The sequence below is a fragment of the Pseudorca crassidens genome, chromosome 13, assembly GCF_039906515.1.
Source record: "Pseudorca crassidens isolate mPseCra1 chromosome 13, mPseCra1.hap1, whole genome shotgun sequence".
NCBI lineage: Eukaryota > Metazoa > Chordata > Mammalia > Artiodactyla > Delphinidae > Pseudorca > Pseudorca crassidens.
This window is the reverse complement of record NC_090308.1, coordinates 46842437-46867684: the sequence shown is the minus strand read 5'-3', so window position 1 is coordinate 46867684 and position 25248 is coordinate 46842437. Positions and strand designations below refer to the sequence as shown.

The 25248-nt window shown below is 39.8% G+C and overlaps 1 protein-coding gene across 5 annotated transcripts in view; it reads right to left on the bottom strand.

Moving 5' to 3' along the window:
* Window positions 1–25248, bottom strand: part of LAMA4 (laminin subunit alpha 4) — a 152159-nt gene that overhangs the window by 30124 nt on the left and 96787 nt on the right. For all 5 annotated transcript variants that reach the window (XM_067702317.1, XM_067702320.1, XM_067702319.1 and 2 more), the window contains 10 exons: window positions 18214–18362; window positions 14885–15026; window positions 14180–14276; window positions 9567–9683; window positions 7807–7986; window positions 5324–5463; window positions 2731–2907; window positions 1912–2057; window positions 1065–1227; window positions 48–181 (listed from right to left, as the gene is read on the bottom strand). In XM_067702317.1, coding sequence (XP_067558418.1) covers window positions 48–181; window positions 1065–1227; window positions 1912–2057; window positions 2731–2907; window positions 5324–5463; window positions 7807–7986; window positions 9567–9683; window positions 14180–14276; window positions 14885–15026; window positions 18214–18362 — 1445 coding nt within the window. The remainder of the gene's footprint in view (window positions 1–47; window positions 182–1064; window positions 1228–1911; window positions 2058–2730; window positions 2908–5323; window positions 5464–7806; window positions 7987–9566; window positions 9684–14179; window positions 14277–14884; window positions 15027–18213; window positions 18363–25248) is intronic.

Below are 25248 nucleotides of genomic sequence, written 5' to 3'. Positions count from 1 at the left end.
GCTCTTGCATGGCTATCAAATTTTTAGTACTCTTAACACGTTCTTACCTGGCACAGGGCACTGATTTGGAGGGATCCATATTATAGATGTGCTTAAAGTTGTACAAGCTGATCACATCATTGTTCAAAGTGGCCAATTCCAGGCAGCCAACGAAGCCAGGCAGGTTTAAGCTGGCAGGGAGCTGTGAAACAAGGTGAAGTCAACTGTGCCATGACCACATCTCATCCAGTCCACACAGATCAGGCAGTGAGACAACAGTAGGTCAAGGGGACCTTCCCACCGATAGAAATATCTTCCTAGACCTGAGTTTGTGTCTATTCTATGCTAAACCATCTAGAATAACGAAGATTTTTCAGTTGTCCATATCTTAGCAGAGAGGGTGGGGTTTATTGAGCATATAATATGTGCCAGTCACACAACTGACTGTGGATTCATGACCAAAGTCAATCCTTACACCAGCTCTGTGAGGTAGGTATTCCTGTCCTCACATAAAGAGAGGGAAAGTAATTCTCAGAGAGGTTCACTAATGTGCCTCTCACTAGTGAGTAACAGTTCTGCAACTGAAATCCTGGATCAACTCCCTGTCTTCCTGGGCCTTTCCTGTATCTGCCCTTCAACAGGTCTCATCTCCCCTCCTAGACCCCACCCCCTCCCTCATCCTAGGTATTTCATTTCATGCCTGTATATTAGCTGAGATAACGGAATTTTTGAAACTGTCGTCTGTAAACCTGAAGACTAGCTATAAACCCACAAGGTACAGACATTCCTGCAGTAGGTAGGGGTAATTAATTACATATGCATGTATCAGAATGAAATAAATTGATATTCAAGTGTTAGATATAGCTTGAAAGTATTTGACACTATGAAAATGTGGGTAGCACAGACCAGATTTAAGCAGCAGATTTATAGATCCTAATTCAGAATTCTACCACCCACTGAGCTAAACTCTTTTTTTTAAGATATTAAGGTTTCCATCCAAGCGCTGAATCACTGTAGGCTTTATGGACTTCTAAAAACAATCACTATAGATTTGCAATAAGTCAAAATATAGCTGGATAGCTCACCTTGAAGTTTGAAGGCACGCCACCAACATAAAACACGGTGTCCTCAGGATCCAGATCCAGCAAGGAGTCATCTCCCGCAAATTCCCCCTTTTTAATAAACTTTTCTTCTGCGGTGCTACTTAGACTTGGGACTGTTAAAAACACCTTTCCGTGTTTTCCTACCCTGTTCAGATAAAGAATTTTCACTCTTTATTAGCCAGATAATTTGTAGAAAATATGTTTTTTTTTTTTTTGTGATACATGGGCCTCTCACTGTTGTGGCCTCTCCCGTTGCGGAGCACAGGCTCCGGATGCGCAGGCTCAGCGGCCATGGCTCACGGGCCCAGCCGCTCCGCGGCATGTGGGATCTTCCCGGACCGGGGCATGAACCCGTGTCCCCTGCATCGGCAGGCGGACTCTCAACCACTGAGCCACCAGGGAAGCCCGAAAATATGTTTGTTTGTTTTTTTAAATGTCAAAATGTGAATGTCCCTTCATCACAGAATTGGTGATTTGATTTTGTCACTTTCATAAGCATTTATATAATGTCAACAATCAAAGGGAAAGGGAAAGGGAAAAAAAGACATTCCATCTTGGAATCAATTCATGGATTGGCCAGATTAAAAAAATCTAATAATCAGATTGCTCTTTAGAAGTGATGACTATTCTTTCTAATTTTTTGTTTTCCACTAAGGTATTTGTGAAGGAGTACAGGAATAATGGAAGAAAGAGGAGCAACATCCATAGAAAGACTGTGTGTGTGTGTGTGTGTGTGTGTGTGTGTGCGTGTGTGCGTGCATGCGTGAGTGCATTCAATAGATTTTTTATGAAATTTGCAGATGAGCCCTGTGTCACGGATTCACTTTACCTTTCAATCTTGACAATGCTGAAGTAAGCAGGCCAGGAACTGACAGGCTTGGAGTCCAGGGGAATCTCTACATCCTTAGTTCCCAAATTATAAACGTACACCAGGTTATCATTTTTGATTGCAAGACCCATGTACTCTTTTTTGGCCTGAAATGTCAAGAAGTCTCTTAAATAAAATCCATATGAATGAATGTCATCTTTCGTTCTCATTTCTTTAAAAGACAATTAGCAATCCAGATGCTTGGCTGTATATAAGGCAAGTCTGGCTTGAATTATTACCAAAGTGCCCATTAGACTGGGCAGCGCCTCATTCTTTGCAGCCTCCCTGTGGCTGCATCAGTGTGCTGCCCCTCCCCCCGATCCCTCCATGCCTGTCCAAATATACCTTGGGCAGGAAGGCAAGCAACTGTGGGCTTGTGGACATTTGATGGCTGTCAGGAGTGTGCTAACCTTGTTTGGTTAATCTGGGGATATAATGCAGCCTGGCAATACCGATTGCTATGCACCTTCAAAGCAGGGTTCAGCATTAAACATGATAGGCCTCTGTACTCTGGGTGTCTTTGAAATGCTGCATTCAGACTCCTCAGAGTTAGCAGTGTGAGGCCGATATGAAGAAACCACAGAAATATCCCACACAGAGAAGAAATGACTTGTCCTAAAGTCACTACTTTAGTCTTGCCCTTAAAATGGTCTATAACTTTTGAGGTGCTAGAATAGAAATTTTGTTTATTTGCACAGGTAGCTTTGTTTTAAGGCAAGAGAAAAAGCACTTATCTTTCCTTTCAACATTATTCCATCATTTACAACCACATGCTCTTACGTTTTTGCTTCCGAGGTACAGGACGAACTGATCTGCAGTCCCACCCAGCTCTGGTTGCTTCACAGGAGGAGGCTTCATGTACAGGCTCAGGGACGTAAAGGTCTTTAAGTCATCCATTCTGGCTTTGGGATGCACTTCGACTGCCGACTGACCATCAAACATCATGGAGACTTGGATCTGGAGTTACAAAATTATTCCATTAAAAGTACCCCGCAGAAATGGGCATAGTGCTTTCCCATGGTTCTCAATGGGCTTCCCTCATTCCTTATGAGGTCTCTGAGCTTTACCCGTGACCTCCAAGCCTTTGTTTACTTATGTCCTCAACTTGTTGGAGAAAGGATTTAAGGAAGATAATACAGTTTAAATTTAAAGTGAGGTGAAAGAAAGCAGGACAAAAAGGTGACAAAGTAGGTCTAAGAATGAGGGTAAATATGCATTCCACAATGAACTACATATTTGGTTAAGGTGAACTAAACAGCTTGAAGGGATACTTGGTCAGTTATACATTCACAAGGCCCATAAAATTAACAACTAATTGATCAGGAGAATAATAACTAATCTTGGGTACTAATATAGCTAGGACCTTTTCCCTAGGGTCTTCAAAAGAGGAGCGTGGGGTGAGGCTGTGAGCAATATCCTTGATCATGTCTGGACAGTTGGGAGGGGTCTAGAGGCCAGCTTTGAAGTCTTAGGTGGGGTCTTAAAACCTGGCTCTGCCACTTACTAGCTATGGAACCATGCGCAAATCACTTAACCTGTAGTTTCCTCATCTGTAAAATGAGGACAATCAATTTGTTATGAGAATGAAACCAGATGATAACTGTAAAGTGTTTTCCAGTGCCTGGCTTCATCATTATAATAACTGTAGTGATGAGTTCATTAAGATGTTTCTTATAATGATCCTTAGAAAGGCATCACAACAAAGCAGGATTTAGTAAATACATTTCTAAGAGGCCCAATATAACGTGCTGAACTGGTCTGATTCGAGGTGATTTTCAGAGTATTAATAAGTAGGTGGACTGTGTATATTCATGTTGTCTATGCAAATATTTATGAATAAGTAGATGTATTACATAACTGAATAATATTAATTTGATTAATACTGATGGTCAGTGAGTTCAAGATTATATTTCCAAGTGCCTAGAGTGCAGCTGTCTTATGTTGCCAGTTGAGTAAAGCACAATAAATCTTAATGAACAATCAAGCAGTGTATGGGATTAAAGTTCCTTTGTAAAAACTGAGAGTTTGAAAAAGATGTATATATGCATAGAAAACATCTCCCTTTGGGGAGCTGTGTGGGCCCCAAAGGCATTGCCAAGACTCTCTTCAGAAAATGGTTTCAGGTGATTAAGGCCCCCAAATTCTACCCCATAGAAATAAAACTACCAGAAGGCGTTCACAGAAACCTAGCATTGGAAATGCCACTTCTTGACAATAAATCTTTTTTGAAATGTTCTTCAAGGTATCTAAAAAAGGTGATTTGTGGGGTGGGACCAATTATCATATATCATTTAAAAGTTGGGGGCTTCCCTGGTGGCGCAGTGGTTGAGAGTCCACCTGCCGATGCAGGGGACACGGGTTCGTGCCCCGGTCCGGGAAGATCCCACATGCCGCGGAGCAGCTGGGCCTGTGAGCCATGGCTGCTGAGCCTGTGCGTCCGGAGCCTGTGCTCCGTAACGGGAGAGGCCACAACAGTGAGAGGCCCGCATACCGCAAAAAAGAAAAAAAAAAAAAAAGTTGGGTATATTTACCAATAATAATTTCCTTCATTACAAAATAGTTGATTTCCAGTTCTTAATTCTGTCAGTAATTAGGACCAACAGTCTGTTCAGGCTGACTCTCAATTGAAAAAATAAAACCATATAATTTGGTTGTAAAAAATAATGCTGGTCTATAAATTAATAAAAAACAAATTAGAAAGGGGGCCAAGAACAAGCCATGTTTTGCCACACTGAAAATGTTAATTGCTGTGTCAGGATATTTCCCATCAATGCCAGCACTAGTTATGGTGTTGTGTTGCTTCTGTATAGCATCTCAGGATGAGGTCTTTGTTGAAATTGTTCAGTTTAGCTGCTATGTGTTAAGCCTGTAGAGAGGTCAGTAAAAGCTTCATATCATCTATGTTGCACTAGAGAATTCTTTGAAGAGGTAGATGAGCAAGATTATTCCATATAGTAACTGCACAAAGACAGCTGTTAGGATCATGAATAATAATAATAATAATAAAAAAATTGAGTCTTTTAGTGGGGTTAGCTTTCCTTGATTCCTTTTGCTCTACGAGCTTTGTTGACTAGGTTAAATGTGTGCTTCTTAATCTTGGTTACACATTAGAATCACTGAGGAGCTTCAAAAAAATACAGGTTCTGAGCCCTTCCTCTAGAGAGCATGAGTATTGCTTTCAGGTTGGGACCAGGAATTGGTTTGGTTTTCAAAGCTCCTTATGTGATTCTAATGAACGGATGGAGCTGAGAGCTACCAAGTTGGATAATATAGTAGAAAGTTTCCAGCTCTGGAAGCTGCCCAAGGAGCCTGAGCTCAGCCTCACGCTATCATTATCACCCAGTGACTGATGACGACTCCTTTCACTGGTTACCTTGCTGGCAACGCTTCTGGTCTGAGCAATGAGCTCTCGGATCCTCTGGATACTGGCAGAAACGTTGCTTGCAGGCCGCTTCTGCTCTACCGTGCGAAGCTGATCCAGGAGCTGAGGGACAACTTCTGTCAGATTTCCAACTGCAGTTAATAAAAATTAATCACTTGAGTACATACCTCAGTATTAAGTCTACTTCAGGAATGAGATGAAGAGACAACAAATACATGGTTACTTCTGGTAGAACTATAAGAAATTATTTTTAATTCTGAAAAATTAGTAGCTAAGCCCAAAGCACAATCAGTTCCTATCTTGTGACATTTATAATACATATTGAACTATAAGTTGTATGCAGAGCAAGCTGACATATAATGTCCACTTCTAAAGGGCAGGGCCCATGACAAATATGCAGATGTTCATTTCACTATATAGCACAAGTTCTGCTTGCATTTCTAATATAACTGATATAACAGGTCAAAAGGAATGCTGGGCAAAAGGAGGTGGCATCTTGTTTTCCAAAATGCCTGTTCACATATCAGAGTGCCACTGCAGTGGTCCAAGCAGAGGCAGAGCTAGATGGAAGAAACAAGGGAGCATCCAGAGAAGTGGCAGTTGTGCCAAGGTGAGGGGCAGCCATGGTTTATGGTCCCAGACAAAGGTGATGGTAGGAGCAGATCTTACTGACTTTTTAGGTTATGTTTTGTTGTGTGGGGAGGGGGGATGTATAACACACACAGAGAAAAGAGCACAAATCATAAGGATACAGCTTGATGAAAGAACCCCAGATACAGAGAATGCTGTAACTTTCTCCAAAGTTTCATGGACTGGAGCACTGGCTCTCCATGTGTGGTCCCCAGACCAGCAACATGGAGGTGGGGCTCAGGTGATTCCGATGCACACTAGTGTTTGAAAACCACTGGACTTGAAAATAAATATCTTTGGGCAAACTCGTATCTAAGGGTAGGGCATGGTCACTGAGCATTAGCAGCTGAACAAAAGCAAGCCTCTTCCTGGAGCCAAACTAAATTCAGATTCAGGAGAATATGTCAGTGAGGACCTAGGAAACTTCTCTTTTCTGTACTTAGGAAACAAGGTGCTTCTCCAGCAAAAGGAATGAAATCAGGTAAATAATAGCTACTATCATGTAGTGTATTTGTTAATACAGCGGTAAATATTTGTTATTTGGATCACTGACCACAATAGCTATGCTATAAAATGGCTATTGTTATAGTATAATAGTCTTCAACATCAGAGGCAATAAAGTATGTTTAAAGCATTACATTAAATGCTGATTATGAAAATGTGTACAAAACAGGTTTCTCTACCCTCAATTCTCTCAGAGAAAGGGAGCCACTTTAGAGTCTTTATGAAGTCTCATATTATGGTATGCTTTTTCATTTACTTTGTTTTGAACCACAAAATGCTATTTGAGGAAAGCACACAATCAGTGTTAGTCCTAGATGGTTACTGGAATCACTGATGGGACTGAACAAGGAGGAAAAAAAATTAACACCAATTTAGTAAATATTCCTGAGGCAATATCTTTACAAATGTAAATATTGGATATCATGTAGGCAAATTTTTTAAAGATTAAGTTTCAAAAGAAATTGAGTGGTTACATGGAGGGCTCATGAATATATACTTAAAAGATGAGTATAAAAGAGCTATCTTCCTGTTACAGGAATGGATATTGTGCCCTGGGATAAAATTTCTAGCGATGGACAAATCCATACGTGGATTTAAAAAGTTGGTTCTTAATCCAGATGAAAGTGAAGGGAAAACGGTCTGCAAAACCATTCTGGAGAACTGGAAGTTCTAATCATGACAAAGACATTGATATTTAGGAGGTACGAAAAGATGGAATAAAAATATGAGACTGGAAAATAATTCTCAAGTAATATGTGATTTTAATATCTATGTATAACTAAATTAGATAGATATCAACATATTTCATCTTCATTACTATATATTTATATTCAAGTTGGCTAACAGACTTTACTTCTTAATGGGAAGCTGAAGTTATATTTGGCCATATTCAGTACTTGTTGGTAATAACCTGCTTTACTCAGGTAAGGAAAAAGCAATGATGTTTAGTAACAGCAGTGCTGTTTAGTAAATTTTTTTCCTAAAAGCAAACCAATATTTTATTAACATATTTATTCTAACAGGTGATTGCCCTTCTTCCCCAAAGAATCAATCTTACATTGATAAAAACAAGTGTTACCATTATTTCACGTAGAAAAAAATTAACTCAACCAGTCTGTCTGGTGTTTATTTATGGGAAATACATATATTTCCTATGTCCACACACATACATATATATTGATAGATGAACTGAGCAAAAAGTTTTATCCTTTTCTAAGCTAACTTCTACAATATTCCAATCTAAAACTTGAATGAAAAAAATTGCTTCTTAACAAAAGATGTGTAGGGTTTAATGGCCAATTCCTCAATTGGATGCAAATTGTGAAGTTACTAAGTGATACCTGCATCTCTGGCAAAGTCCACTGCAGTGTTGTAAGCAGATGAGTCAAAATGTTGAAGATTCTGTGACCAGTTGGTTAGACTGTTAGCCATCGGGGCGGCCGCCTGCTGGACTTCCATTGTGGTCTTGTTAGCTTCCGCGGTGATCAGCTTGGACTGATCCAGGCGCTGCTGAGCGTCACCTTCACACAGAGCACAAGGACATTTACTTTGCAAAGAAGTAGGACATTTGATGGGGTCATGAATATCCATTTCATCACTGGGATGAAAGAGACCTCAAATTCAGGTTTTTCAGCCAAACCGAGATCTTTAAATAAATGTTAATTATGGTGTAAGTCAGGTGCACTAGAATATTGTAAATAGTATTAACAAGTGAGCTTGGAAGACTCTAAAGTCTCATTAAAATCATGTCGTTCATTTAAAACATTTCCAAATTAAAGGGAAATTTAAAAAAAAGAGTAGTATTTCTTCAGATTAGAGACCTGGTGAGGAAGCTATAGAAAATGCATATTAGATACTAACTCATAAAACGCCTATGTCTGAAATTCATTGTAAATATCACTTTCTTCTTTGTGGGGCAGCTTCTGTCATAAAAATGATGCTCTAGTACAGAAGTAAATTGATAAGGAAAGGTATTTTTGAATAAGAAAAGCAAGTTTCAAAAGAGATCTATAGTGAAATTTTTAAAAGTTATATATTTAAAATAAAACCAATATAAGTTTACAACAAAACGGTTTTTTCCTGGGTAATGAGATTATAAAAGATTTCTCTTCTTTCTCTTTTCTTATTTTTCTATAATGGTCATGTATTATTTCTGTAATAAAAACAATTAAAAATCACTCAGGTGAGGTTGTAGCTTTAATTATTTTTAACTGGAGAAACATTTAACTTAACCCCACATGCTCTGAACTCTGATGGATGTAGCTTTGAATCCTGGGTCTGCTTCTTTTTGTTGCTGTGCCTTTTGGAGCAAGTTCCCCAACCTTGACAAGCTTCAGGGTTCACATCAGCCTAAAGGCAACAGCAATACTTTCCCACATTGAGATAATGTTTGTAAAACACAGCCCAGTGCTTAGCATGTGGTAGCTCTGATGATGCTGATGACACCCTTCCGGCCAGGGCTTTGGCATCCTGTAGTTCTGTAGCTGAATTTGCTCTGTGTAGTGAAACACCACATCCAGCAGCAATGTGTTAACTTTCACTATGCCGGGAAAGGCACTTATGCGCCCAATCACATCTTTCTAAGATAGCACTGTAGTTCCAGATTAGGCAGCATGAGCACTCTTGTTTTTCTCTCTGGCTCAGTGGTCTCCCTGCTTGCACTATAAGAACGACATGGCATGTAACAGAGAGCAGCTGTTTACTGCTGGGGCCAGAGAAACCCAATAACCAAATTAGGGCATATTTGTTAATGAAAAAGGATGTTCACAAGAAAGTAGGTTACCAAATAGTATAAACATCATGATCTCATTGACATGCATGCGTGCACGCACACACATACACGCAAGATTGGAGGAAAATGCTCTCAAATTTAATCGTCACTCCTAGGTGATGTGACTACAGCTTTTATTATTTTCCAGGACTTTTGTGTGTATGTGTGTGCGTGTGTGAGTGAGAAAAACATAGTTTCTTTTGTCATCAGAAAGCAATATTTATTTATAAAAAGATTAATAAGCAAAGAATCACCTACTCTTTCCTCAAAGGTTTACCTTAATACTAGTGAACAAACAGATGAGCCTTAAGTTCTCCCTGAGATCCTCACCTCTCTCTGTGGCTTGTAGTCTCTTAATGGCATCATTTAATCTGTTTTTGAGGGCACTCTTCCTTGCTAGGGCTCCACCCACACGCCTACTGGTGTCAGCCACTGCCTCGTCATTGCCTGTGGAGAAGAAGCCAAAAAAAGTACAAGTAGGGCAAAGACGCCAGGAAAGAAATCTCCATTGCAACAAGGAAAATTCTGGTTTGTACCACTAAGTCATCTGCAATATTCTGAATATAATATAACATAGAACACCAATTCTGGAAAGCGGCATTTCAACTCAGAGGTAAAGGATTGCAGAAAACTTGTAACACTGCTTCGGAGTGATTTAGGATGTCATAAAGTAACTCATACGGATGTACAGATAATGGCTAACTTTTTTGATTGAAAAATATAGTACTGCTGTGACTAACAACTACGAGCAGCACGATTGATAAAGAGCTGAAAAGATCTATCTATACTTATGGTGATAACTGGTTAGATAAGAATAATTATTTTTTCTTGATTGTTTTAATAAATTTTAATTGATACACAACACACATCTAGAAAAGGGTACACAATTATAAGTGTACAGCTTGATGAGTTTTCACAAACTGAACACAAAATATAACCAGCGCCCAGGTCAAGAAAAGCATTTTTAAAAGCATTATTAGCCCGTTACAGTTTCCTGGGACCTCCATGATTACCCAAAGGTGACCACTATTCTGAATCCTATCTCTGCCCGTTAGTTGTGTCTATTTTTAAGCTTTATTCAGAAGAAATGATAGAGTATTGTAATTTTCTATATCTTTTTGTATCTCTGTCTTAATTTTTGTACAGTTTTAAGTCTTGGTATTGGGTAGTTTAAGTCCTCTAGGTTTTTTTTTTTTTTTAATTCAAGACTGTGCTGGCTATTCTTGCCTACCACCGTCCACCCCCATTTCCAAAGAAACTCTAAAAGCATCCTGTATATGTACATACAGTTCTGGTACTTTAAATGAGATTATATTGAATCTATAGATAAATTTTGGCAGAAACTGTTATTTTTACAAATTCAAGTCTTCCACTTAATGAACACAGTTTTTATTTATTCTTCCCTAGATCTAAATTCTCATTTTTATCTCCATTTATTTAGATCATCTTTTAATTTCTTCAGTAGTGTATTATAGTTTATGTGTAAAGATCTTAGCATCTTGCATCAGATTTATTCCTAGGTAATTTATGTTATTGCAAATGGTGTTATTTTAAAAACAGTTAATTTCTAATTGTTTTACATAGAATTAAACTGGATATTTACACATTGAATTGATAATGTGGGGAATCCTTATTTTATTTCCAATCTTAATGGAAAAGCTTTCAATATTTCAGTATGAATATTGGTTTGTTGAATATTATTTTATTATTCTTTATTAAATTATGGAAGTTTCCTTCTATTCCTAGTTTGCTATGAGTTTTTTTAAAATATGAGTGGGTAGTGAGTTTTGTTAAATGATCTTCCTGCATGTAGTGAGATAAGCATATGAATGTTCTCCTATGTTCTGTAAATGTGGTGAATTGCTACTGATGTTTTAAATGTTAAAATATCATTGAAATCCTGGAATAAACCTAACTTGGTCATGTATTACCATTTCTATGTATGCTAGATTTGATTGGCTAATATCCTGATTAGGAGTTTCACATCTCTGTTTAAGACAGAATTTGGCTTATATTTTTCCTTGTTTATAATGTCCTTAGGTTTTTTTTTTTTTTTTTCCGGTATGCGGGCCTCTCACTGTTGTGGCCTCTCCCGTTGCGGAGCACAGGCTCCGGACGCGCAGGCTCAGCTGCCATGGCTCACGGGCCCAGCCGCTCTGCAGCATGTGGGATCTTCCCGGACTGGGGCACAAACCCGTGTCCCCTGCATCGGCAGGCGGACTCTTAACCACTGCGCCACCAGGGAAGCCCCCGTCCTTAGGTTTTGATATCTAAATTTTGTTGGCTTCATAGAAAAAAGAGAGTATTTCCTCCTTTTCTATTTTCTGGAAGAATTTATGTACTAATGGTGTTATTTCTTCTTTAAGTGTTTTGGAGAGTTCACTGGTGGAGCCATATGAGCCTTGAGATTTCTTTGTGGGAGGGCTTAATTACTGATTAGATTTATTATACACATGTATGTACATACAGTTCTATCAGATTTTCTATTCATTCTTGCATCAGTTTTGATAATTAGTCTTTTTCTTAAAAAATTATTCTTGAAAATGTACTTGTAGCATAGACCCTAACTGGGGCTACCTTGGCACAAATCTAAAAAAGTCATGATGTAATATCTTGTCACCTGAACTGAAGGATCAACTTTCCCAAGAATTCTTGTTTCATGCTTTGTTTACTTCCAAAGCATCAGGAAATGTATGTATCTTGACAAACAAAAAAATAATTTCTTCACTTCCCCTTCTTTTCTTTCTCTCCAATGGGCTTGCAAATATATACCCTCCCATGGTGTACTGTCTCTTTTCAATTATACAGTCTTGGTGTGCTTGGTTTATTGTTCAGTTATCTTTTCCCCATACATGTACATAAGGGGTATATATGGGTGATGCTTAGTTGATTCTGTCAATGTACTTGTACCAAGTACAATGTAACCAAAGTACAAGCATTTCTTTCTTGTTTCCTCTGGGTAGTGCCAATAATTTCCCAGAATTCAAGGAGGGTCTTAAACATACTTTGTTGTTGTTTTGCACCCTCTCTCCCTCTTTTAGTTTCAATTTTTGAATATTGTAATACAAGCAATCTATTCAGCTCTTCCTTTTGGGTTTTGTTACTGCAAAAAACACTGGCTGATATACTGAGAAAGAATATATTTAACTGTATTTGGAGTTTTTGATAAAATAGGAGAAAGAATGTCTATTTGGGGCTGGATGTTTATAAGAAGAAATGCTTCATAAAAAGTCTGTCCTATTTGGAACCCACTGTCTTACATAGACATTTTTCATTTTACAAAGTAATTCAGTAGAAGATTTTAAAAGACAGCAGCTTCCTGAGTTTATTACAGATGGCTATTTGATATAGATAATGAAAAAAAGGAAATCTGGTAAATAAAGATTACTGATCATTGAAATGCATTTGGAAATGAATTAATAGTAATCTGAAATTACAGTGTAACTCAATAGATGAAATATGGTTCAATTTGAAAATCTGAATTTATATTACAAACATGAATATTTTCTAAAGGGAGGCAAGTTCTGATCCACATAGTCCTAACTCCCCATCAGTGTCCCTTTGGCAAATAAACATATGAAGGGATTTAACCAAACAAGGTTATGAAATAGGTGACCAGATCTGAAAAATATTCAGAGACCAAAGCAGAGAGATTTATCTACACACAAAATATGGAACTTTGAAGAGACAGCATTATCAGAATAGAAAAATTGCTTTCATGAGGTTCAACAAATCATTAATGACAGGATTGAGAAAATACTTTGCAAATTATCAAGGAGAATAAAATATTTAAGTCACTGCATCGTGAAGACCCACATACTCTGGTCTTCACAAACAAAAGCAATACATACATATGACAACATTTATCCAAAAATATTTTAATATAAGTATTCTAATTCTTTACTGCTAACATTCTAATTCTTTTCTAAAGAGCATGTTTAAGACTAAACTTGTATAATAAATTAATTAGAATGAAGAAACAGCATTTTTATTGTCTGTTTACTCAGATAATAGCTGCTTTATGGTAATTAAATAGTCTGCATATGAAAAACAAATGCATTTATGTTCTCTATATAATGGCTCTACATTTAAAAAAGAGAGAAAATGTACAGTTAGACTTCAGGTTAATTGCTTTGATAAAATCACATGAAATTTTCAGTTTCAAACTTGGTCTTTGTTTTTAGGTGGTACAAGTTAGCTAGATAATGGATTTCCAACCTCATTAGTCAATGCTCTAATATCCTTAGGAATGAGCTCATTACCTCAGAGATGAGTAAGGTTTAGTAAAATTCTTAGTTTGATTGTTTTCAAGAGTAACTCGTAAGATTCAAAACTAACTGAAATGATTTCACTTTTATTTTTTCCTCCCTCTCCCACTCTGGGATGTGCTTGATTTAGCAGGTGCAGATACCAGCCTTTGGAAGTGCTTTTTTCCATATGGTCATTAGGCTTGTCCTAAATACAGCAAACTTGTATAACACAAACTACAAGAAAGTGCAAAAAACCAGATGGCTTTGTGGTACCCTGTCCTCCTGACTCTCACAGTGCTGACCCATCCCTTCATGGTAAAATTTTAAAGGGCCTTCTGAATTGTTCAAGGAAGGTTACATTATGTGCAATATAATTTTAGTGTTAAAGTGTATTTTATGGTACTATCTCCTTGAAAATTGGCATTCATAGTAGGTTTCTATTAGCCTTTTTGATTAGCAAGAATATCCACTATATATTGGATAACTATATGTTTCCATGTAATTTTACTACATGGAATTTTTTTAAACCACAATTTATTTGAAAATATCTAATACTTGCTTTTTTATTATTCAGATGAAATATAATTTATTCTTTAATCCTCTCATTTTGAAACCTCTGTTTATATGCAGAAACTGTGTGAAAGGAGGGAAGCAGCTATAAATCAGAAGGAAGACAGGAAAGAAAATATTTACTAGAATTTGCCTTTGCTTGCAGCTCTCTGGCTTGACTGAGGAGGTTCTCACTCTCATCTTTATGGTAAATGATTTGCGTATCAATCCCACTCACAGCCTACGAGGAAATTGGATGGAGAGAGTAAGAATGACAGCAGAAGAAATCAACTTTTCATCATTCTAGGATTTAAATGATACAGTTTATCTGCTAAACACCAAGCAAAATACATACAGCTTCATTTTCATAGCTCACAATCAAGGTCAAATGTGAACATGAGAAAATAATATCCTTGACATTTTCAAGATAAATGGTTTTTGAGGAAAATTCAGTGAACTTGGAATAGTGCTTGGCCAAGGGCCCACCAAAGTGCTTGTCATGAAAAAGCTGTTGAATAAACAATTTTTGAGTTGAGGAAATCTGAATGTATGCATAAAGTGTCTTTTCTATCAGCAGGAACAAGTCTTAAATATTTTTTATTCAGGGACTTTGGTTTAAAAAAGCTGTCAAAGAAATTGGCATTTGCTGATTGGAGTATGACACATCTTGAAGAACCTGCATTACTGAAAACATTCATAACATAAATAAAATGGTCTTTTCTTAGTTCTCCTGCCCTTTCTGCCATTTGTATTACATTGGAAGCTCAACAGATGACATTAGGAAACAGAAAAGTCATAAGCCAGGAAAAGGCAACATAGAAATGAATGTTAAAGTAAGGGAATACTCACATCATAAATTCGATCAGTGATGTTCAAAGCCTGTTCTGCCATTTCGTTGGCTTCACTAACATAATTGGCAATATTTTCATAGACATTTGAAGCGTCCAAAGCCTTCTGTACCAGCCCATTCACATCTGAACTGTGCAAATTCCTGTTAATAAACAAACGTGGCATTAGTTCTCCTTCTTACCTCCTTGAGAAATAGGGCCATTTTTAGGGCCTGATTGGAGTACTTCTGGGACCAAAGGTACTTCCTTCCTGTTATTTAAAGTACCTGGCTGGGCAAGGTTTTCCCGAGCTGCCTTTCCTAAGGGCACATTTTCTTTTCATTCCTCTACTTTTGGTTCCCTCAAGGCTTCACCTTGTTTCGGCTGCTTGGCAACTGCCTGCCTGGCAGTAGCCTCAGGGAAAGGAAATGCTGATTTAAAAACAGCATCTGCACCTCTTTACTCAAGAGTTTGTTTACCTGGTGAAGTCAGGCAGAAGAATGAACCCACAATCATCCCCACCTGCTGCTTACCCAATCAGCATTGTTATTCCCTCCCTGGCAAAGAAACTAAGGCCCTTGGAGAGGGTGCATAACCTCAGCTGGTGTTAAATATTAGTTGGTTTCACTCTATTCAATCTTTTTTCCTCCTTTTATATAACAGATCACATTTTTCTTTAAGAAAGGTTATAAAACATATTGAGCATCATGTACAGATACTGGGCTAGCCCCATTTCATATATTATGTCTCTAAATCTTACCACACCCATGAAGTTGATATTGTTATTCCTTTTTTCGATAAAAGTTGCTGAGGCTCTGAGGAAGGGTGCATAGCTTGCCCAGGGCAAACATGGTTAAGGTCTCACTCCTGAGGCCCAGCTGCCCCCGCTTAAGTGCACATCCTCATCTCACAACCACCCATGCCCTGACACCATGTTCTCTGCCTTTGTCCCTTCTGGCCCCTGTAAGGTTCCTCTAACATTTACTGATACCCATGATGCACTGGACACCCTCACGTAGAGGCTGATAACAGTATGTGCCTCAGAGGATTCATATGAGGTCTAACAGGGATAAAATATGTGTAATGCTTGGTTCCGTGCCTGCCATCCAGTAAATCTCAGGATTTATTATACCTAAACCATTTCCTAAATGGAAATTTCAAACTGTAAGTGTATCCACACAATAATTCATATTATTGACAAACACTTCTTCCTCTATAATACAAACTCCAGCCCCCTCTTCTGCAGCTCATCCTAAATCCTTTGTCTTAATTTTATTCAGTCTTAAATCCACCAGTTCCATACTGTTTTCCCAATTCCAGAAATTTCTGACTAGTATCACTTTATTCATCAGTAACTTCTCGGAAGATTCTCTGTGATGCAGTACATGACACTGCAGATCCTACACTGGCTCCTCTCTTCACACCACCCTGACCTACTGAGCTCAGCCAATTGTTTCTCAGCCTCCTCCAACCAGTTTCAGTCCCTGTACACCGGCTTAGGCTCAGAGGAACTTCCTCTTTATTTTCTTGGCAACTTTCTTCTTTTTTGTCGGAGTTCACCATCATTCTGGCTCCTCTGCAGTAGGGCTGACAACCATTCAGGGGCCCACAAAGATGCTTTCATGTTAACTTTTTTAAAATCAGAAGAAAAAAATGAGGATAACAATAATGATTACATTAGCCTTTATACCTATGTAGTAATGACATATAATTAAAAAAAAATTTTTATGGCCCATGAAGGTCATAACGCAGCCCTGCTCTGCAGAGGAAATTCTGATCCAAATGCCTGCTACTTAAATCTCCCCACAACCCCCTGTTCTCAGAAATGGCACAGAGAGTAAAACCTGAGGAAGTTTTAAAAGAAAGGGGTAAAAGGTATAAAATGTTACCAATATTTATTAATATTTAAAAATTTTGCTGGCTAGAGTGGTGAGCGGACATATCAAAGAGCTTGAAACAAAAAGCCTTTATTTACTTTGTTTTCATTACTAGGCACAAAACAGGTACTACATCAATATAGAAAATAAAGATGTGCTTTTGAAATGGAAGCTTCTTGATGAATTATGTTTATCTCTGTTTGAGGCAAAACATGCAAACCACTGGGTACACCAGATAGATGCTGAAGAATATTCACATTTTGAAGGGAAGACGTCTATAAATTTGGATGTTTTCCTGAATATATGTAGTCAGAAATATGCTAAACGTAAAAAAGGGACTTCAGGGTGATTGATATTTCTGATTATGTTTCATGTAAAGCATGGGGTAACTTCCTTAGAAGTTCTAGCTGGAACACTGTTTGCTGCAGGGTTGAGAAGGTCTGTGTTGGGATCCCATTCAATGGGATGTAGTTACTAAATGACAAAAGAACAACGAAGAGGGCCACAGAATTAATCTCAAAAATAATAATCTACCAATACAGTTGTTACCAAAACTAGTATTTTCTCCAAGTTCCATTTTATTGGCTTGATCAGAAGCACATTCCCTGGGAGCATGACACTGAGCTGGATACAACACCATCTCACACACCAAGGTTTTAACCATGATCTCTCCATCCGCACTCCCACCCCTGCCCTTGGCAATCAGGAAAAAAAGGTGATTTAAGTTTTGAACAGAAGTGAATACTGGGTCTTATTTTATTCATGACCTTCACAATACTTGTTTCTAATTGCCAGACTTGCAATCTTTCTCTATAATGATCTCATTATTTACCTATTTTTTCAGGGTCATGAATTCAATGCCAGTCTTTTAGTACATTTCAATTAACATTAAATGAGTGCTTAGGAGTCTCTTCTAGATACTGCGAGGAAAATTATCAATTGATTTTTCTCTTAATAGGTGCTGAAATCAAATAGTTCCTGCTGGGCACTGGGGAATGGCTGGAGTATCTGCCACAAGTTCCACGTATTGCCAACTTCCAACCAGCTTTACTTAAGACACTTGGGTGTGGAAAGCTAATGCTGTCTCTGAAATAAATAGGTGATGATGGCAGAATTAGACCTTGCAGAAGGATCTGATTTACTTGATACTATTTTGGGCAGCAGTTATATCCCTATAACTAAAATGTGTTAGGTTATCTTATCAATAATGTGGAACAGAACTACCCCTCCCACAACACAGATCTCTAATCTGACAGATTTTTTAAAATCGAAAAACTGTCTCCCCAAAACAACTGCAATAAACAATAATTGGCTCTCAGACTAGCCAACCAACAAACAGAAAAACAAATAAGCAAACCCAACTCTAAAACCAAACTGCTAACACTGTATCCCAGCAACCCTGTCATGTGAAATTGAATAAAAATAAATTACTCAGCCTATAAAGATGTTTGCATTTCTAAAACCAGGATATTACCTGCTCAGTTCATCAGCCTCTTGTTGAAGGTTCTGTGCATGGTCAACAGCCTCCTGAACTAAATCATGACTGAGGTTGCTTAGGTTGGATAGTTTTCTTTGTAGTTCATTTTTGGCTCCATCTATTTCAGCATAAATCCCTGATGCATTCTAAAAATATTTAAAAAAGAACTGAATTTAGAGGGACTTAAAATATTTTTCCCAGGGAGCACCAAAGATAATCTCTACTCCTCCTTACTATGAAGTTCAGTAAGTTTCAGGACAGATCTACAAGAGTCTAAAAGGTTATACATAGATATTTATCTACTTGCATCTTCAACTCCTTCTCTACTGATTGCTTCCCTACAATTCAGACATGCTCTGCCATCTCTCATCCGAAAAGAAAACTAAACAGAAACCCTCCATTGTCCACACTTCTCCCTAATGTTATTACCCTACTTTTTTATCCCTTTCATAGCAAAATAGACACCCCCCCAAAAAAAAAGTGTATATGCATGCTATCTCTATCTCATCACCTTTAAATTCACGCTTTTGACCTATTCCAGTCTGGATTTTACCTCAATACTCCACCAACACAGAAATTCACTTAATGATTTCTGAGTTACTAAACCTAATGGGTATCACTCAGTTCTCATCTTATCTGACCTCTCAGCTGTATTTCTTTTGCTGACTACTCTCCCTGACACTCACCTTGTAACATGACCTCTCTTAATTTTCAATTCAACAGTAGACCTATGATCTTAGCTAAAGACCACACACAGGATGCTGCTGCAAACCTATGACTTTCAGCCTTGGCTGGGCCCTCAACGCTGAAAAGAATTCGCTCTCCCGGTCACTCACATAGTGACTCTAAACACTGTCACCATTCCAAAGCCAATAATAATTCCTTCCCCCACCCCTTTCCGATTCTCATCAGGTCACTTTATTTTCTTTTTTATTTAGAAGACATAAGCTAACTGTTAGTGGGAACACTTTTTTCCAGCTCCCAATGTGATGTTCCTTCCCTATGAAGGCAGCTCAATTAGTGGAACTACAGGCCTTTCCACCTTTTCCGTATTCTGCCCTGAGAGGAGGAGTGGTTTATTTGCTTGGTCAATTTAGGGGATAACTATACAGAGCCTGCTCAACTCCACTCTTCTGCTCTTGGGAGCAAGCAGCTAGCAGAAAGCTGAGTTTCCCTGTGCTCCTGCACACAGCAAAAGCTGTCCTGGGGAGAAGCCCCACCCCGCCCCAGGAACCCTGCGGTGTTGCTGGTCTCCTTGGGCAGACCTGCCTAATTCTGGGATTGAGTATCAGCAATCCCACTTGGCTAAGAGATCTCTTAAGAAGCCACACCCTCAGTTTAGCTGAAATAAAGGTGATATTCTTGGTTGTAATATTTACTGTTTATTTTTCAACTTGTTTAGAACTTGGGTGCTGAAAGGGGTACCATTTTTTGATAACCCCTAAGAGCCTCCAACACCGACAACCAGGAGTTTCCCCAACTCTTTGCTACCACCCCCAGCTCCCTCCCCAGCCAACCCTATACACTTACTTATAGCTACATCTTCCTCATATTTTAAGATGAAAAGTGTTCCTTTTCTGTACAAGGCATGCTCCCCTATTTTCTCAGTGCCCCTGTTTTCTGTTTTCTTGCTCCCTAGCTATTGGCTCTTCTCAGATATAAATATGCTTTAAGTTCCTACTAAAAAACAAACAAACAATTACTTGACTCTAGCTTCCCCTGCGGCTTCTTCTCTTGTGTTGATGAAGTGCTCACTACAGAAATGGTTCTTGCCCCAAGGTTCCCAACGTCAGACCCCATACTGCCAGGTCCATTAGACACTTTCCTGTATTTACCAGATCTGTCTCTGGTTTGTGACAGTGCTGGTCACAGTCTCTGCCTTAAAACCCTCTTTTCCCCCAGTTTCTGTGATGCTGCTCTCTCCTGGTTTCCTATTTCTCTGGCCAGGCAGAAGACTTTCAAAGCTGGTGTTCCTAGGGGCTAGACTCAGCCCTTTCCTGTCTGAGCGATCTAACGCCTTTCTCTGAACCCACCCTTTTAGTCTTCTGATCCATTCTCCACCACCTTGCAGGAATGGTGAACTTTCTATTAAGCAAATCTGATCATATAATTTCCCTTCTCAAAATCAGCCACTTGCTTTGCATGAACAAATCCAATTCCTAAGCGAGGCTTCAGCAACTGACTCCTCCTCTTACTAATTTCATCATTTCTTACCACTTCCCACACAACCGCATCCCATGGTCCAAACTTGACTGATTGTTGTTTTCATGCTCCGTAATTTTTTCTGGCACCTGTGCCTTTTCACATATTTTCTCTGTCTGGAGTAACTTCTCTTTGTTTTCTGTCTGATCCACCTGGAAAAGTTATACTCATCCTTCCAAATTCAGCTCAGATACCACTTCCTTTATGAAGCCATCTCTAACCTCTCTAGGGTGAGCTGTGTTGCCACATATTTCAATTATCCACGTGCCACACAACTGTTATGATTTCACATTATTATTCCACCCACCAGATTATATAATCTTAGAAGGCAGGGACTATGTTTAATTTATTTTTATACTCCCAGAATGTAGCATAGTTCCTAGCACATAGGGTTTATGTTATAACTACAGTATTAAGGGTATAGTCCATTTGGTTGGTCATCTGGGGAACAATACTGTGAAAAAAAAGTTTTTAGTTGTATAAGCAGAAAAAATACCATGGATATTCTACCTTTACTCATTAATTTGCTCAACAAATATTCATTGTGTACCCACTATGTGCCAGGTACTCTTTCAGGATATAGAACACATAGCTATGAACACAGTCTCTACTCTCAAGGAATTTACAATCTAGTGGGAATATACAATAATAAATAAAACAAGTGATTAAATAAATGAACAAGCTAATTTCAGGGAATAAAAAATATTTTGAATAAAAGATAACAGGTACGGGGCTTCCCTGGTGGCACACTGGTTGAGAGTCCGCCTGCCGATGCAGGGGACACGGGTTCGTGCCCCGGTCCGGGAGGATCCCACATGCCGCAGAGCGGCTGGGCTTGTGAGCCATGGCCGCTGAGCCTGCGCATCTGGAGCCTGTGCTCCGCAACGGGAGAGGTCACAACAGCGACAGGCCCGCGTACCGCAAAAAAAAAAAGATAACAGGTGCGATGGGTTAGAGAGTGACTGAGGGCAAGAGAGCTACTTGGACTGAATGTTCACAAGGACACTAGCCATTTGAAGATCTGGGGATATCAGGTGCAAAAGTCCTGAGGCAAGAAAAAGTATGGTGTGTTTGAAAAACAGGGAGGAGTTGGAGTGTATGAACAGGAGTGGGCTGAAGTGTAGTGAGGAGGGAGAGAGTGGGTATGAGGTCAGAGAGGTGGGCCAGAGTAAGGTCACTTAGGGCCTCATGGGCCATGTAGCATGAGTTTGTTTCTTACTTTAAGTATCACTGGAGGTTTTGTGTGGGATAAATAATGTTATCTGATTATGTTTTTAAAGGATTGTTCTGCTGCTGCATAGAGAATGGATCTCGAGGGGCAGGTGTGGAGGCAGATGAATCAGTAGGAGGCTCTTTCAGAAGTCCATACTGGAGATGAGGAGACTTGGACTCATACTCAAGAGTAGCAGCAGAGAAGAGGGTAGTGGTCAGAAATCAGGATTCGGTTTGGAAGTAGGGCCAACAGGTCTTGTTGAAATGGGGGTGAGGGGAAAGGAGAAATCAAGAAGGACTCCAGAATTTTGATTTGAGCAATTGGATTGTTCCAGTTACTGAGCTAGGTAAAACTAGGGAAGAGGGTGTTATTCAGAATATGTTAAGTTTGATATGCCTATTACACACCTAAGTGGTAGATGAAATTGTGATTTAGCTGCATACCACACTGAGTTCTTACTTGAAAACGTCAAGTATGCATTTGGATATAGAAGCTTGGAACTCAGTGGAGGTCTCAGAGCTAGAAGTACACATTGTGGAATCATGCATCTAATTGTTCTTTAAAGTCATGGGATTCATTGCGATCAACTAGGGAGACAGTATAAGTAGAAAAAAGGGCCCAGGACTGAGCACTGAGCCATTCATTATCCAGAGCAGGGACCAACATGGCCCAGGGCCAAGTGTGGTCTGAGGCCTATTTTTATATAGCTCCCCACTAGGAATATTTTTTACATTTTTAAAGAGTTCTAAAAAACATCAAGCCAAACCAAACAAAGAAGAATAAGGGAGAACAGTTTTATGTGGCCTGCAGAGCCTAAAATATTTACCACGTAGTGGACATGCAGAGGCGAAGCTATCAAAGTTGGCTGGGAAGAAATGGCCATGGAGGAAGGAGAAGAATCAGAGTGGGGTATTGGAGAACCCAGGACAGGAGCTCCAAGTGTTTAAAAATAGAGGGAAGGGTAATTAGTGGCAGGGCTAATAAAGCTGAGGAGAGAGAAACAACCATGGTTTTGGCTATGTTGAGGTCGCTAATGACTTGGACAAAAATAGTTTCAGTGAAGGGACATGGAATCCCACTTGGAGTGGGTTGAGTACAGTAGTCAGCGGGTGGCTGGAAGGTGGAAACAGCAACTGTAAATGACTCTTGAGATGTTTTGCTGTGAAGCAGAGTAATGGGGCAGAGATTAGAGGGGATGTGAGCAGGGTTTTTCTTCTTTTTAATTTTTAAAAGGTAGGAGACACTAGAGTATGTTTCTATGTTGGCAGTAATGATTCAGTAAAGAGTAAGAATTGGGCAAAACAGAAGAGAGAGGGCACAGTTTGGGAGTGAAACCCAGCAACCATGTTTTTGAGCAGAGGAAGGATGGGATTCAGAGCATAGGTGGAGGGATTAAACTTTGACAGGAGAAGGGACGTTTCACTAATTATAATAGGTAGGAAGGTAGAAGTGTAGATACACATGCAGGTAGACTGGTAGCTTTGGGGAGGGAAGATGAGGGGAATTATCCTCTCTTTGTTCCTAATTTTCAGCAAAGCATGAAGCAAATTCACCAGCCAGACTGATAGAAGGGGAGGTGGGTTTCCCACCAGTCATATTGGCTTCTCTGGTGTGGCCACGATGCTGAGGGTACTTGGGTTTACAGGGTTAAGGGATTAGAATTCTCAGGTGAGTACAATAGGGGAAGAGGTAAGTATGGAAGTAAAGGGTGTTTGCAAAGAATGATTATACTGATAATTTTAGCTTAAGGAAGGAATGGCAAATGAGATGGAGGAGGTTTTGCCGTGGCTAGAGAATTGGTGGAGTGTGCCTTCTAGAGTAAGTGAGATAAGAGGTGGTGCTCAGGGAGGGAGGTGCTTGATACTGGGATTTGGGAGAGGCATTCTTAGTGATGACAAGATCTGGGTCTGGTCATACCAGGGATTACAGAGGTGGATGGGAGGAAAAGCTTGTTGGACAGAAGTTCAAGGAACCGGAGGTCTGAGAGCTGGTGGACTCATCCATCTGGATTTTGATGTCAGCAAGGATAGTGGTGGGAGTAGGGATGGAGAGGAAGACAGGGATGGAAAGGAAGCTAAAATAGTCAAAGAATGAGATGGTGATCAGATGACTTTAAAATAATATCCTTTTGGGCTTCCCTGGTGGCGCAGTGGTTGAGGTCCGCCTGCAGGGGACACGGGTTCGTGCCCCAGTCCAGGAAGATCCCACATGCCGCGGAGCGGCTGGGCCTATGAGCCATGGCTGCTGAGCCTGCGCGTCCGGAGACTGCGCTCTGCAACAGGAGAGGCCACAACAGTGAGAGGCCCGCGTACCACAAAAAAAAAAAATCCTTTTAAAGGTAATAAAAATGAGCTAGGAGTACTTTTGTGGGATAGGAACCAAGATGGCGGAGTAGAAGGATGTGCTATCACTCCCTCTTGTGAGAACACCAGAATCACAACTAGTTGCTGGACAATCATCAACAGGAAGACACTGGAACTCACCAAAAAAGACACGCCACATCCAAAGACAAAGGAGAAGCCACAATGAGACAGTAGGAGGGGCGCAGTCATAGTAAAACAAATACTGTAACTGCTGGGTGGGTGGCTCACAGACTGGAGAACACTTACACCACAGAAGTCCACCCACTGGAGTGAAGGTTCTGAGCCCCACGTCAGGCTTCCCAACCTGGGGGTCTGGCAACGGGAGGAGGAATTCCTCGAGAATCAGACTTTGAAGCCTAGTGGGATTTGATTGCAGGACTTCGACAGGACTGGGGGAAACAGACACTCCACTCTTGGAGGGCACACACAAAGTAGTATGCGCATTGGGACCCAGGGTAAGGGGCAGTGACCCTGGGGGAGACTGAACCAGACCTACCTGCTAGTGTTGGAGGGTCTCCTGCAGAGGCGGGGGGAGTGGTGGCTGTGGCTCACCATGGGGACAAGGACACTGGCAGCAGAGGTTCTGGGAAGTACTCCTTGGCATGAGCCCTCCCAGAGTCTGTCATTAGCCCCACCAAAGAGCCCAGGTAGGCTCCAGGGTTGGGTTGCCTCAGGCCAAACAACCAACAGGGAGGGAACCCAGCCCCACCCATCAACAGTCAAGGGGATTAAAGTTTTTCTGAGCTCTTCCCACCAGAGCAACAGTCAGCTCTACCCACCACCAGTCCCTCCCATCAGGAAACTTACACAAGCCTCTGAGATAGCCTCATCCACCAGAGGGCAGACAGCAGAAGCAAGAACTACAATCCTGCAGCCTGTGGAACAAAAACCACATTCACAGAAAGATAAACAAGATGAAAAGGCAGAGGGCTATGTACCAGATGAAGGAACAAGATAAAACCCCAGAAAAACAACTAAATTCAGTGGAGATAGGCAATCTTCTAGAAAAGGAATTCAGAATAACGATACTGAAGATGATCTAGGACCTCGGAAAAAGAATGGAGGCAAAGATTGAGAAGATGCAAGAAATGTTTAACAAAGACCTAGAAGAATTAAAGAACAAACAAACAGAGATGAACAATACAATAACTGAAATGAAAAATACACTAGAAGGAATCAATAGCAGAATAACTGAGGCAGAAGAACGGATAAGTGACCTGGAAGATAGAATGGTGGAATTCACTGCTGAGGAAC